At 38.7% G+C, this 13,618-nt stretch overlaps 1 protein-coding gene across 1 annotated transcript in view; it reads right to left on the bottom strand.

Moving 5' to 3' along the window:
• Positions 1-2,358: 2,358 nt before the first annotated feature.
• Positions 2,359-13,618, bottom strand: part of Gabra3 (gamma-aminobutyric acid type A receptor subunit alpha3) — a 60,026-nt gene continuing 48,766 nt past the window's right edge. The window contains exon 6 of the mRNA XM_032890156.1: positions 2,359-3,276. Coding sequence (XP_032746047.1) covers positions 2,938-3,276 — 339 coding nt within the window. The 3' untranslated portion in view covers positions 2,359-2,937. The remainder of the gene's footprint in view (positions 3,277-13,618) is intronic.

The following is a 13,618-nucleotide window of genomic DNA, read 5'->3' as shown; positions in this document are numbered from 1 at the left end:
TGATTTCCCTTAAGACTAAGTATAGTTGTCAAAGGTAAAGTGATTTCAGGATGTTCTTAAGGAAACAAGACTTAAATATTGTGTGGAGTAATTTCATAAGCATGACTGCTTCTGGCATTTTGCCATATCACTATGGGGTGACATTGAGTTGCATGGACATGGACCAAGGGATTTGTGTAGCAGTAGCATCTATTACATGATCATAGAGCTAGAATGGGTATCAGTGCCCATGTCCCTTCATTTTGTATAATAACACTTGTGTGTGTGTGTGTGTGTCTGTGTGTGTCTGTGTGTGTGTCTGTGTGTGTCTGTGTGTGTGTAAGCACATGCACATGCAGGAAACACTCTCTCAAGGAGTTCTTTTTCCATTCCCAGAATCCAGGTAAATTTCTCACAAGTATATCTCTAAAGATTAGTTTTAAGATGTCTAATAACTCTATGGAAAAGGAAGGTGGCATGCATTGCCTAACATATATAAGGCTTAAACACTCAGATGTTCTCAATCACTTGACTTGAATTATTGATGAATGGAAAAAGTACTCACTGTAAAAGGCAAAGTGTCTAGAACAGCAATGAAAATACTGTTCTCTACTTCTTAGGACTTGGTGAATTTAGCAGAGAAGCAATGTAGATGTTTCCTCCTCTTTCCTATTGGTTAAGGATAACCTTGAGTCATTCAAAACTGTGTTTTCACATAGGCTCCATTTTAGATCACTGTAATCAATCTTGTTCCCTTTTCCAGTACATTCTAATGGTGTTAAGAAGGGGAAAGTTGATGATACCAGAGTATATGTCAACGTGGATATAGTACTTACTGTCTGTAAGACTAATAGCAACCAATGAAAGTATTCCAGCACAAGTACAATTCATAAAGAGTTTAATAAACAGCCGCTAAACATTGCACCAAAGCATTTGAAAACACAATTTCTACAGAGAGGCAAAGATCAGGCTTCCATTCTAAATTCCTTAAGACAATCATTAACAGCCCCAATCCCACCCCCCATCCCCACACATCCACAAGACTACACTCTTCTAGTCATAAGTTTACCTACAGACACAGTCTTAAGAATAATGGGACTGGCATGCATTATCCCAACAATGGCAAGGAAGCAGGGGATAAGGGAAAGATGGATGAAAAGGCAACCAGCAGCTAATGATACACCCCTTAGGAACTTTGTTCAGCAGGAGGGCAGGGAGAATCTGCTTGTGGTACTACTTGTGACTTTACCTTGGACCTTCAGGATATACTGGACTAGTTGAGCTATTCAGATCCAAAGTGGCTGGGACTGTTGTACTAAACAGTCTCATTCCTTTGAGTCATTGTTACTAGAAGTGATCTTCTTGAGTAATGTATTGTTACCTTTCTAAAGTCCTTAGAGTGCCCAAACTGTCTCCGTGACCCAGAGGGCTCACCATGGTTGTGCTGATTCTAATGTCAGAATGGTCCTGGGATTTCAGCTGTTCCTTCACATTGGAAATGGGTGTGGAATATTTCTTTATTAAAAACATTTGTAAGAGGTACAGACAAATTATTCAAACTTCTGAGACTACCTTATAAAAGTTGTGTCTATTCTTTTTGTTCACATTTAAGAAGACATGAGATCAAATGTCCTCTAATACCTTATAAAATTGGTAATAAAGTTAATGATGTAACTGATGCAAAAATAAGTAGAGATATTTCTATGACTCTACAATCCACCCCTCATTACAACTGGCAACCAAATCAGGTAAGAAGTTTTTGACATAATGGGGAGCAAAGTGACTGGGCCTGAAAGAGGGAGGTACTATATGTACAATCTGTTTGTGGCCCTCTCTTTTGAGGCAGATTTTAGCCTTTAACCACTACTATCATATTCCACCTGCTACTTGACTAATTGCCTTGGCAGGAAGGCGATTTCCTTATCTTCCCCATCTTTGAACAATTCTTGTGTAGGCATTTTATCTACATCATTTTGTGTGTACATGTACTATTTCAGTTTAACTCAAAAGTACCTGTTCATTTTTTCCCAGAAGAGTTTGTAGGAAGCCATGAATCCAACATAAGCAATACTCAACTAGCTATAATGGGTTCAGTATTATTGAGGCAAGGGGACTTTTCTGAAGGAGACATATTCTGGCACTACTTTCCTGAGGAGTTGGCTAAAACTATAATAGAACCCACTGTTTTAATGTTGGAATGACCCACCTATTCTCTCTCTCTCTCTCTCTCTCTCTCTCTCTCTCTCTCTCTCTCTCTCTCTCTCTCTCTCTCTCATATATATATATATATATGACTGGAATGACTCAACTAGTGTTCTCTCTCTCATATATATGTATATATATGTATATATATATATATATATATATTTAGAGGTGAGCATTGATCATCCCCATTGACCTCCAAGGCAAGAAACCATGTGTTACTTCAGAAGTTTCCATAGGCCTCTTCCCATTCTACCAGCTCATATGCCTATTCAGCCCTGATGGGTGCATGGAAGGTATCAGGTAAGTAAGATGAGATGAAATGAGATAGCCCAGTATGACTCTGTAGTGAGTCAGAATCATCCAATGTAGCCCAGTCAATAGTGCTCCTGGACCTCAACACATTAGACCTCACACAGCCAAGGTTTCCACTAGAAGAAATAGAGTCTCCTGTCCTTTCTCCAGTGGGCAGAGTGAAATTAAACACATGCAGTGCCATCAGCTGGGGGGAGACTGGCATACTAACATGAGAAACTGGACAAATGGCAGTGTTTGGCTCAATCCAAGCAATGTTCAAGGGAAAAGTCATTTTTCTGTTTTACATTTACACTGAGGTTCATAAATATGAATTGAGAAAGTGATTACACTCAGCTTGGAACAGGGTTAAAAAGAATCCTGAAACACATGAGGGGAGCTCTGAGGTTTGGGATTTGGATGCTTCATGGGGTGCTCTGGTTGCTGTGCTGCCACTATTATCTACTGTTTGCGGATCATGCCCTTGATAGCAGATTCCCTGTTCACATATGTGGCCCAATAGACAAGATTGAATATGGCAAAGAGCACAGGGAAGATGATGCGGGAAATTTTGTCAACCTTGCTGACACTGTTGTAGGTCTTGGTCTCAGCAGGACTGTCTTGCACATAAGTGGTCTTGGGGGAAGCAATCACTGTTGGAGTTGAAGAAGCACTGGGAGCAGCAGCAGCCTTGGAGATGGTGGAGAACTCAGTATCCTTGGCCAGGTTGATAGGATAGGTGGTTCCCACTATGTTGAAGGTGGTGCTTGTTTTCTTGGTTTGGGCTGCTGGTGTTTTTTTCTAGGGGCATAAAAAGAGGGGAAGTGGGGAGAACAAAACAAACAAAAAATAATAAATTCACAGTACAAAATACCCTCAGAAACTGCAGGGAAGAAGAACCATGAGGGTCGTTAAAGAACCTAGATTTATATATAGGGATAATATTTTTAAAACAGAAAACCTGCATGCACAATTTTGACTATCCTAGTCAGCCCCACCTGTCACCTTGACACAGTGAGTCTCAGTTTAGGAATTGTCCATATCAAGGTTGGCTTTTGGGCCTGTCTGTGGGAACTTGTCTTGATTGTTCACTGCTGTAGATGGCTCTACATCACTATGGACATTGGTACATTTTAGGCAGGTGGTTCTAGACTATAATGAGAAAACTATTTAAGCATGTGCCTTCAGATCAGCCAGCAAGCAGTATTCCTCCATAGTTTCTGCTTCAAGTTCCTGCTTGAGTCCCTGCCTCAGCTTCCCTCAGTGATAGACTGTGACCTGAAAGTGCAAGCCAAATCAACCCTTTCCTCTCTTAAATTGCTTTTGGTGACTGTTTTATAACAGCAGCAGAAAGAAGGCCAGAAGATTAGCTTTCTAGTTATATGCATTTGAGTAAATCACATTTCCTTTGTGAGCTTCAGTTTCTTCATTTCTACAGTGAAGATGAAAATAGCTAGCAGACTGTCAGGAGAGAGTGGTAATGGGAATTGGAAGGAAATGTGAGGTCTTATAGACTGTGATTTCATCCTTCACAGTAACCCTATGAAGAAGGTGACATTATTCCCACTTGATATGTAAGTCAGCCTCAGATTAAATGGTAGAACACCAATCTGAATTCCTGACTTTTGTCCATAGATAGCCTATGCTGCTTTCTACAGCACAAGATACTCTTGGTTACCCGAGAGAAAAAACTCCAAAAGGCTGCGACCGTCAAGGGGCACACCTCCTGTGAAGAAGAGAGCTTGGTGAATCTGCAAAGTCCTTCTGTCTTAAAGATCATAATAAATAACATGGAGTGTATACATGCATCATCACAATAGCATGCTGTCCTCATGCACACTATAAAGGTGCTTATCAAAGTAGGGGGTATACAAAGGTTTTCCACTCTTGTCAGGCTGCTGACAGGATCCACAGCGTCCCCAGAGGGGGAGCATTTTTCAGCATAAACTATCTCCAAAACACAGTAAGAAATGTTCTCTGTCTCTCTCCCTCTCCCTCTCCCACTCCCCTCCCCTCTCCCCCCCTCACACAAACACACATACTCATGTTTATGTGGTGCTGCACTGGGGCTGCCATCTTACAGAACAAAGGAGACAATGCTTAATGCATATGTCAGGACTGGAATAAAGATGCTGTGTGGCAAGGTGGCCAAAGTAACAAGCTGACTCCTAACTGTAGCCCAAGGCAGTGTCCTAGTATGAACCTAGAGATTCTTGCCATGTCTTCCCTCCAGCTCTTCTTCAGACACCCCAGTTTCTTTTTTGGCCATTTATGAGAACATAGTTAATTTTCTTATCAGTTCTTTCCTGCTTTTCTTCCCAAGTTTTCTGTTCCCTTTGTTGCCAGTTTCTCTGTATCTCTTTTATTATTTTCTTCAGAATTCTTATCACTTTTATCTTTCTGCCATTGGACCACAGTACCATTTACTTTTCTGCCCCCCCCCACAAATAATCACCTTTTAACCAACATTTATTGACTATAAACAGGGTCAAAAGAATGCTAGATATTTAGGGTTAAGTGAAAAGGTTGGAAGTTGTATTTCAGTCTCTTAACTGCTCACAACAGTCTATTGTTGAAGAGAGCCGTGAACACATGACAGTCATAATGTGCAACTTAGTCCTGCTTTGAGTAAAGTGCTATCAGTGTGCTGCAGGTGTGGGAAAGGCAGCTCCAGAAAGGCTGTGAGGTTTCCTGGCTGTATATTAAATGCTGAGCAGGAATCATCAGATAATACTGCAGCAAAGGCCATGCAGAGACCCAGAAGACTGTTGAGGGGTGGCAAGGAGTTTGCTGTGGCTGAATCACAGTTCGCACCGGCAAAAATAGTTGCAGGAATTGATGGCACAGATAGAAAAGACCAGTTCTTGAAAGGGCTTGTATGCCACACTCTGCCTGCCTATGTTTTAGCACCAGTGTTCTTAGTCAGGGGCAGGGAGTATTGAAAAAAAAATAAGGAAGGGAGAGTGTGCAAGATAAGGGGTGTTCATTTAAATAAATAAAAAGTCTGACTAATAGGACATTTCAAAAGCAATACTTTTCTTCCTGTTGGAGGATTGTAGTCACATTGTTACAAACAGAAGGGGCACAGAGCTCAAAGCCTTCTAAGAACCTTATAAATGCTTTAAATACTACATGAGGCTCATTTATAATTAGCAAAGTCATTGTGTGAATAGAGTACTGCTGCTAAATGCTTTTGCTATTAAATAAAATAGTGCTTTACTTGTTTGCCTGCTTATTAGCCTGCTTGGTAATTTCTTTTTTTTTTTCTATGCGTAGACAAAAACAACAACCAAAGTCGGGGGAAATAGAAGGGGAAGAAAACATTACCCTGCCTTTGCTAAAAGCTTTTACATTTAGTCATCTTATAAGCTGCTTATGACTATGTCTTTGAAACAATCACTTGTGGCAATAAACACGTTCTTTGTTTCCTCAGCTACTTTATATTCTATAGGTAAAGAGATGCAACAGTTGATTTAATCCCAGATTATTTAAATGGTAAAGTAAAATTACCTTTTAGTTTCTCTCACCATTAACATGACATATTTTAATCACTATTACATTTCTACCTGCCTTGTCAAAGGAAATGAAAATGAATATTACACCACAGAGCAGGATGCAGAGAAGTTGTCCTTTTATGAGTGGAGAATGTTGTTTTGTTAAATTAAAAAGTATTCTGCAGATTAACTGTGAGTGGGCTTAACATTATTGGATTGTACTTTTCATTGTTTAAAAAATAAAGTGTTGGGAAGGAGATAAGAAAGAGGGATGGGGACTACAATCAAATGAATTGCATACACATATGAAATTGTCAAAATAAAACTCAGTAATAAAAATAAAAACAGAAACTTTTTATCACAATTAAATTTTATACATCTATCTATATGTGATAGTAGCTTTGTCAACTTGGCAAAATCTGGAATTGCTTGGGAGGACATTCTCACTAAGAGGTTTTCTAGATCAGGTTACTCCATGGGCAATCTGTGGGAGATAGGGTCTTGATTGTGTTAATTGATATGGCCCACTATAAAAGTGAGTGATGTTCTTCTCTAGGCTTGGGCCCTAAAGTGTAGTACAGTACAGAAAATGAACTGAGCAGTACGCATACATTTCTCTCTTCTCTTGACTGTAGTTGTGATATGACTGGCAGTTCGAGTTTTTGTCCTCTTACAGTGTATTCCCTGCAGTGCTGAGCTCTAACCTGGAACTGGGAACTAAGACATACATCCGCATTTATTTAAGTAATAGGATATACCATAATGCTTTAATTTTGCCTAATTTTAACTATCCATATTACATTGTTTATGATAGTTACTTGGCATAATATGTCTGTATATGAAAAAATATATAATAAATCAAAGACCTTGCCCTCAGAAAACTCAGAGAGAGAACTCAGAGTTAAAGAGTAATTACAAAAAAAAAAGACAATTTGAGGATGAGAAAATAGTTCAGAGAGACCTAGGTTAACACCATTAACAGCCATGCAAAAACTGAGTATGACAATACATAAAGAAGACTAAAATCCTAGTGCTGGGAAGCCTGGAGAGTCCCTGGGGCTTACTTACTAGACAGTTTAGTTAAATTGGTGACATCTAGGTTCAGTGAGTCTTAATGAATGAGGTAAAGAATGATAGAGGAAGACGGACCAGTTTATAGGGACCAGTTAAGCCCACAGATGGGAGAGGAAAATGCAAATAGAAGGTCGGGTTCTTGAAAAAATGGGACTTCTCTAAACCATACATGGGGAATTATCCAAGTTCAAATTATTACAGCTTAGAAGGAAAGAGTGGAAGAAATTCAGGTACTACCAGTGATTTGAGGAGAATAAAGAAATATAAGAAATTGTGGTAAACATTGTATGATGGTTTCTACTCTTCCTAGAAAGACAATAAAAGAAATAGTAGGCTAAAGATATGGCTCAGCTGTTAAGAAAAGTGAACTATCTACGCTTGCAGAAGACCCAAGTTCACTTTGAAGAACTCACATCAAGCAGTTAGTTCACAACTGCCTATAACTGATAATCATGTATAATCATACATGATTGTAACTATATTGGGTAAAGAAAAATAGATATATTTTTAAAGACTTCATATATTATTAAATTACTAAATATTTCTAAACTGTCTATTATATAGCAAATTATCTGGTGCATGCTAGGGATGCAACAGTGAACAGTAAATCATGATCTCTGTCCTCAAGGTCACATTCCACTGGACATGTAACAGCAATATAATCAAACAAATATATACACAAATGTTAGACAGTAAGAACTAGAGTTGAGACACACAAGGAAAGTCAGTACAGAGTATAGTGATTAATGCTAGTTAGAAAAAGTATCTTTAAGGAGGTGATCTAAGACCCAAATAAGAGAAAACAATCTCTTCAAGTATTTAAACAACAAAATTTCATGGGAGACTAGCAATCACAAAGCATATTTGTGTGGAAGAGGAATGACTTGTTCTAGAGTTAATAGAAGATAAAACTAAAGACTGAGAGGAGTAAATGAAAAGGTTAAAAGGTATATTCCAAAACACAGCAAGATTCCATCTCAGAAAAAGGGTGGCATATTAGCACATATGAAAGAACCCCTAGTGAACTAGACTGTTGGGGAGAGGCAGCAATGGGGGAGGGGTGGGAGGAAACACCCATAAGGAAGGGAGGGAGGGATGTTTGCCCGGAAGCAGGAAAGGAATAACATTGATGTATATAAGAAATACTCAAGTTAATAAAAAAAAAAAAAAAGTAAGTATTATTAAAACAGAACTATTTTTTTATTATGCTTTCATGTGCTAGACCAAACTCATAGAATTGAATTAATATTTGTTCTTAGTTTCTTAATTATAATCTGTCCTTTCAAATTTCATAAGTCTTTCTGATTCTTAATTCAAATATTAGTCACTCCCAAACAACCAGTATGTACTTCAATCTTCTACCTTGTATTTCTTTTTTTTTCATTAATTGGTATTTCTTATATACATTTTGGAGTGTGTTATTCCTTTCCCAGTTTCGGCCAACATCCCTAATCCCTCCCCCTCCCCTTCATTATGGGTGTTCCTCTCCCATCCTCCCCCCATTGCCACCCTCCCCCCAACAATCTAGTTCACTGGGGGTCTTCAGTCATGGGACACCTATGAGGTCCAGATAGGACCCAGGGATATTCATTTGCTACACCATGCTCTTACTAGGTAGTCCTTTCCATGGTCTTTAGGTAGTGGCTTAGTCCTGGGAAGCTCTGGTTGCTTGGCATTGTTGTACATATGGGGTCTCAAGACCCCTTCAAGCTCTTCAGTTCTTTCTCTGATTCCTTCAAGGGGGTCCTATTCTCAGTTCAGTGGTTTGCTGCTGGCATTCGCCTCTGTGTTGCTGTATTCTGGCTGTGTCTCTCAGGAGAGATCTACATCCGGCTCCTGTCGGCCTGCACTTCTTTGCTTCATCCATCTTGTCTAATTGGGTGGCTGTATATGTATGGGCCACATGTGGGGCAGGCTCTGAATGGGTGTTCCTTCTGTGTCTGTTTTAATCTTTGCCTCTCTCTTCCCTGCCAAGGGTATTCTTCCCCTTTTAAAGAAGGGTAAGCATTCACATTTTTGATCATCTGTCTTGAGTTTCTTTTCTTCTAGGCATCTAGGGTAATTCAAGCATTTGGGCTAATAGCCACTTATCAATGAGTGCATACCATGTGTGTTTTTTCTGTGATTGGGTTACCTCACTCAGGATGATATTTTCCAGTTCAACCATTTGCCTACAATTTCATAAAGTCATTGTTTTTTGATAGCTGAGTAATATTCCATTGTGTAGATGTACCACATTTTCTGTATCCATTCCTCTGTTGAAGGGCATCTGGGTTTCTTTCCAGCTTCTGGCTGTATATAAATAAGGCTGCTATGAACATAGTGGAACACGTGTCTTTTTTATATGTTGGGGCATCTTTTGGGTATATGCCCAAGAGGTATAGCTGGATCCTCAGGCAGTTCAATGTCCAATTTTCTGAGAACCTCCAGACTGATTTCAGAATGGTTGTACCAGTCTGCAATCCCACCAACAATGGAGGAGTGTTCCTCTTTCTCGCATCCTCGCCAGCATCTGCTGTCACCTGAGTTTTGATCTTAGCCATTCTCACTGGTGTGAGGTGAAATCTCAGGGTTGTTTTGATTTGCATTTCCCTTATGACTAAAAGATGTTGAACATTTCTTTAGGTGTTTCTCACCATTGGCATTCCTCAGCTGTGAATTCTTTGTTTAGCTCTGAACCCCATTTTTTAATAGGGTTATTTGTCCCCTTGGTCCAACTTCTTGAGTTCTTTGTATATTTTGGATATAAGGCCTCTATCTGTTGTAGGATTGGTAAAGGTCGTTTCCCAATGTGTTGGTTGCCGTTTTGTCCTAACCACATTGTCCTTTGCCTTACAGAAGCTTTGCAGTTTTATGAGATCCCATTTGTCGATTCTTGATCTTAGAGCATAAGCCATTGGTGTTTTGTTCAGAAAATTTTCTCCAGTGCCCACGTATTCGAGATGCTTCCCCACTTTTTCTTCTATTAGTTTGAGTGTATCTGGTTTGATGTGGTGGTCCTTGATCCAGTTGGACTTAAGCTTTATACAGGGTGATAAACATGGATCGAATTGCATTCTTCTACATGTTGACCTCCAGTTGAACCAGTACCATTTGCTGAAATGCTATCTTTTTCCATTGGATGGTTTTGGCTCCTTTGTCAAAAATCAAGTGCCCATAGGTGTGTGGGTTCATTCTGGGTCTTCAATTCTGTTCCATTGGTCTATCTGTCTGTCTCTGTACCAATACCATGCAGTTTTATCACTATTGCTCTGTAATACTGCTTGAGTTCAGGGATAGTGATTCCCCTGAAGTCCTTTTTATTGTTGAGGATAGTTTTAGCTATCCTGGGTTTTGTTATTCAGATGAATTTGCAAATTGTTCTGTCTAACTCTTTGAAGAATTGGATTGGTATTTTGATGGGGATTGCATTGAATCTGTAGATCGCTTTTTTGGTAAAATGGCCATTTTTACTATATTAATCCTGCCAATCCATGAGCATGGGAGATCTTTCCATCTTCTGAGGTCTTCTTCAATTTCTTTCTTCAAGTCTTGAAGTTCTTGTTGTACAAATCTTTTACTTGCTTGGTTAAAGTCACACCAAGGTACTTTATATTATTTGGGTCTATTATGAAGGTGTCGTTTCCCTAATTTCTTTCTCGGCTTGTTTCTCTTTTGTGTAGAGGAAGGCTACTGATTTATTTGAGTTAATTTTATACCCAGCCACTTTGCTGAAGTTGTTTATCAGCTTTAGTAGTTCTCTGGTGGAAATTTTGGGATCCTTAAATATACTATCATATCATCTGCAAATAGTGATATTTTGACTTCTTCTTTTCGATCTGTATCCTTGACCTCCTTTTGTTGTCTGATTGCTCTGGCTAGAACTTCAAGAACTATATTGAATAAGTAGGGAGAGTGGGCAGCCTTGTCTAGTCCCTGATTTTAGTGGGATTGCTTCAAGTTTCTCTCCATTTAGTTTAATGTTAGCAACTGGTTTGCTGTATATGTCATTTACTATGTTGAGGCATGGGCCTTGAATTCCTATTCTTTCCAGGACTTTTTTTTTTATCATGAAGGGGTGTTGAATTTTGTCAAATGCTTTCTCAGCATCTAATGAAATGATCATGTGGTTTTGTTCTTTCAGTTTGTTTATATAATGGATCACATTGATGGTTTTCCATATATTAAACCATCCCTGCATGCCTGGGATGAACCTACTTGATCATGGTGGATGATTGTTTTTGATGTGCTCTTGGATTGGTTTGCCAGAATTTTTATTGAGTATTTTTGTGTAGATATTCATAAAGGGAAATTGGTCTGAAGTTCTCTTTCTTTATTTGGGTCTTTGTGTGGTTTAGGTATAAGAGTAATTGTGGCTTCATAGAAGGAATTTGGTAGTGCTCCATCTGTTTCAATTTTGTGGAATAGTTTGGATAATATTGGTATGAGGTCTTCTATTGAGGTCTGATAGAATTCTGCACTAAACCCATCTGGACCTGGGCTCTTTTTGGTTGGGAGACCTTTAATGACTGCTTCTATTTCCTTAGGAGTTATGGGGTTGTTTAACTGGTTTATCTGTTCCTGATTTAACTTCCATACCTGGTATCTGTCTAGGAAATTGTCCATTTCCTGCAGATTTTCAAGTTTTGTTGAATATAGGCTTTTATAGTAAAATCTGATGATTTTTTGAATTTCCTCTGAATCTGTAGTTATGTCTCCTTTTCATTTCTGATTTTGTTAATTTGGACACGCTCTCTGTGTCCTCTCGTTAGTCTGGCTAAGGGTTTATCTATCTTGTTGATTTTCTCAAAGAACCAACTTTTGGTTCTGTTGATTCTTTCTATGGTCCTTTTTGTTTCTACTTGGTTGATTTCAGCTCTGAGTTTGATTATTTCCTGCCTTCTACTCCTCCTGGGTGTATTTGCTTCTTTTTGTTCTAGAGCTTTTAGGTGTGCTGTCAAGCTGCTGACATATGCTCTTTCCTGTTTCTTTCTGCAGGCACTCAGCGCTATCAGTTTTCCTCTTAGCACAGCTTTCATTGTGTCCCATAAGTTTGGGTATGTTGTATCTTCATTTTCATTAAATTCTAAAAAGTTTTTAATTTCTTTCTTTATTTCTTCCTTGACCAGGTTATCATTGAGTAGAGCATTGTTCAATTTCCACGTATATGTGGGCATTCTTCCCTTATTGTTATTGAAGACCAGTTTTAGGCCGTGGTGGTCTGATAGCAGGCATGGGATTATTTCTATATTTCTGTACCTGTTGAGGCCCGTTTTTTGACCAATTATATGGTCAATTTTGGAGAAAGTACCATGAGGAACTGAGAAGAAGGTATACCCTTTTGCTTTAGGATAGAATGTTCTATAAATATCTGTTAAGTCCATTTGGCTCATGACTTCTCTTTGTCTGTCTACGTCTCTGTTTAATTTCTGTTTCCATGATCTGTGCATTGATGAGAGTCGGGTGTTGAAATCTCCTACTATTATTGTGTGAGGTGCAATGTGTGTTTTGAGCTTTAGTAAGGTTTCTTTTACGTATGTAGGTGCCCTTGTATTTGGGGCATAGATATTTAGGATTGAGAGTTCATCTTGGTGGATTTTTCCTTTGATGAATATGAAGTGTCCTTCCTTATCTTTTTTTGATGAATTTTAGTTGAAAATTGATTTTATATGATATTAGAATGGCTACTCCAGCTTGCTTCTTCTGACCATTTGCTTGGAAAGTTGTTTTCCAGCCTTTCACTCTGAGGTAGTGTATGTCTTTGTCTCTGAGGTGTGTTTCTTGTAGGCAGCAGAATGCAGGGTCCTCGTTGCATATCCAGTTTGTTAATCTATGTCTTTTTATTGGGGAGTTGAGGCCATTGATGTTGAGAGATATTAAGGAATAGTGATTATTGCTTCCTGTTATATTCATATTTGGATATGAGGTTATGTTTGTGTGCTTTTCTTCTTTTGTTTTTGTTGCCAAGGCGATTAGTTTCTTGCTTCTTCTAGGGTATAGCTTGCCTCCTTATGTTGGGCTTTACCATTTATTATCCTTTGTAGTGCTGGATTTGTAGAAAGATATTGTGTAAATTTGGTTTTGTCATGGAATATCTTGGTTTCTCCATCTATATTAATTGAGAGTTTTGCAGGATACAGTAACCTGGGCTGGCATTTGTGTTCTCTTAGGGTCTGTATGACATCTGTCCAGGATCTTCTGGCTTTCATAGTTTCTGGCGAAAAGTCTGGTGTGATTCTGATAGGTCTGCCTTTATATGTTACTTGACCTTTTTCCCTTACTGCTTTTAATATTCTTTCTTTATTTTGTGCGTTTGGTGTTTTGACTATTATGTGACGGGAGGTGTTTCTTTTCTGGTCCAATCTATTTGGAGTTCTGTAGGCTTCTTGTATGCCTATTGGTATCTCTTATTTTAGGTTAGGGAAGTTTTCTTCTATGATTTTGTTGAAGATATTTACTGGTCCTTTGAGCTGGGAGTCTTCACTCTCTTCTATACCTATTATCCTTAGGTTTGATCTTCTCATTGAGTCCTTGATTTCCTGTATGTTTTGGACCAGTAGCTTTTTTCCGCTTTACATTATCTTTGACAGTTGAGT

Source organism: Rattus rattus, chromosome X (genome assembly GCF_011064425.1).
Source record: "Rattus rattus isolate New Zealand chromosome X, Rrattus_CSIRO_v1, whole genome shotgun sequence".
Lineage (NCBI taxonomy): Eukaryota > Metazoa > Chordata > Mammalia > Rodentia > Muridae > Rattus > Rattus rattus.
Note: the sequence above shows the minus strand (reverse complement) of the source record. Positions and strands in the feature narration are given on the sequence as shown.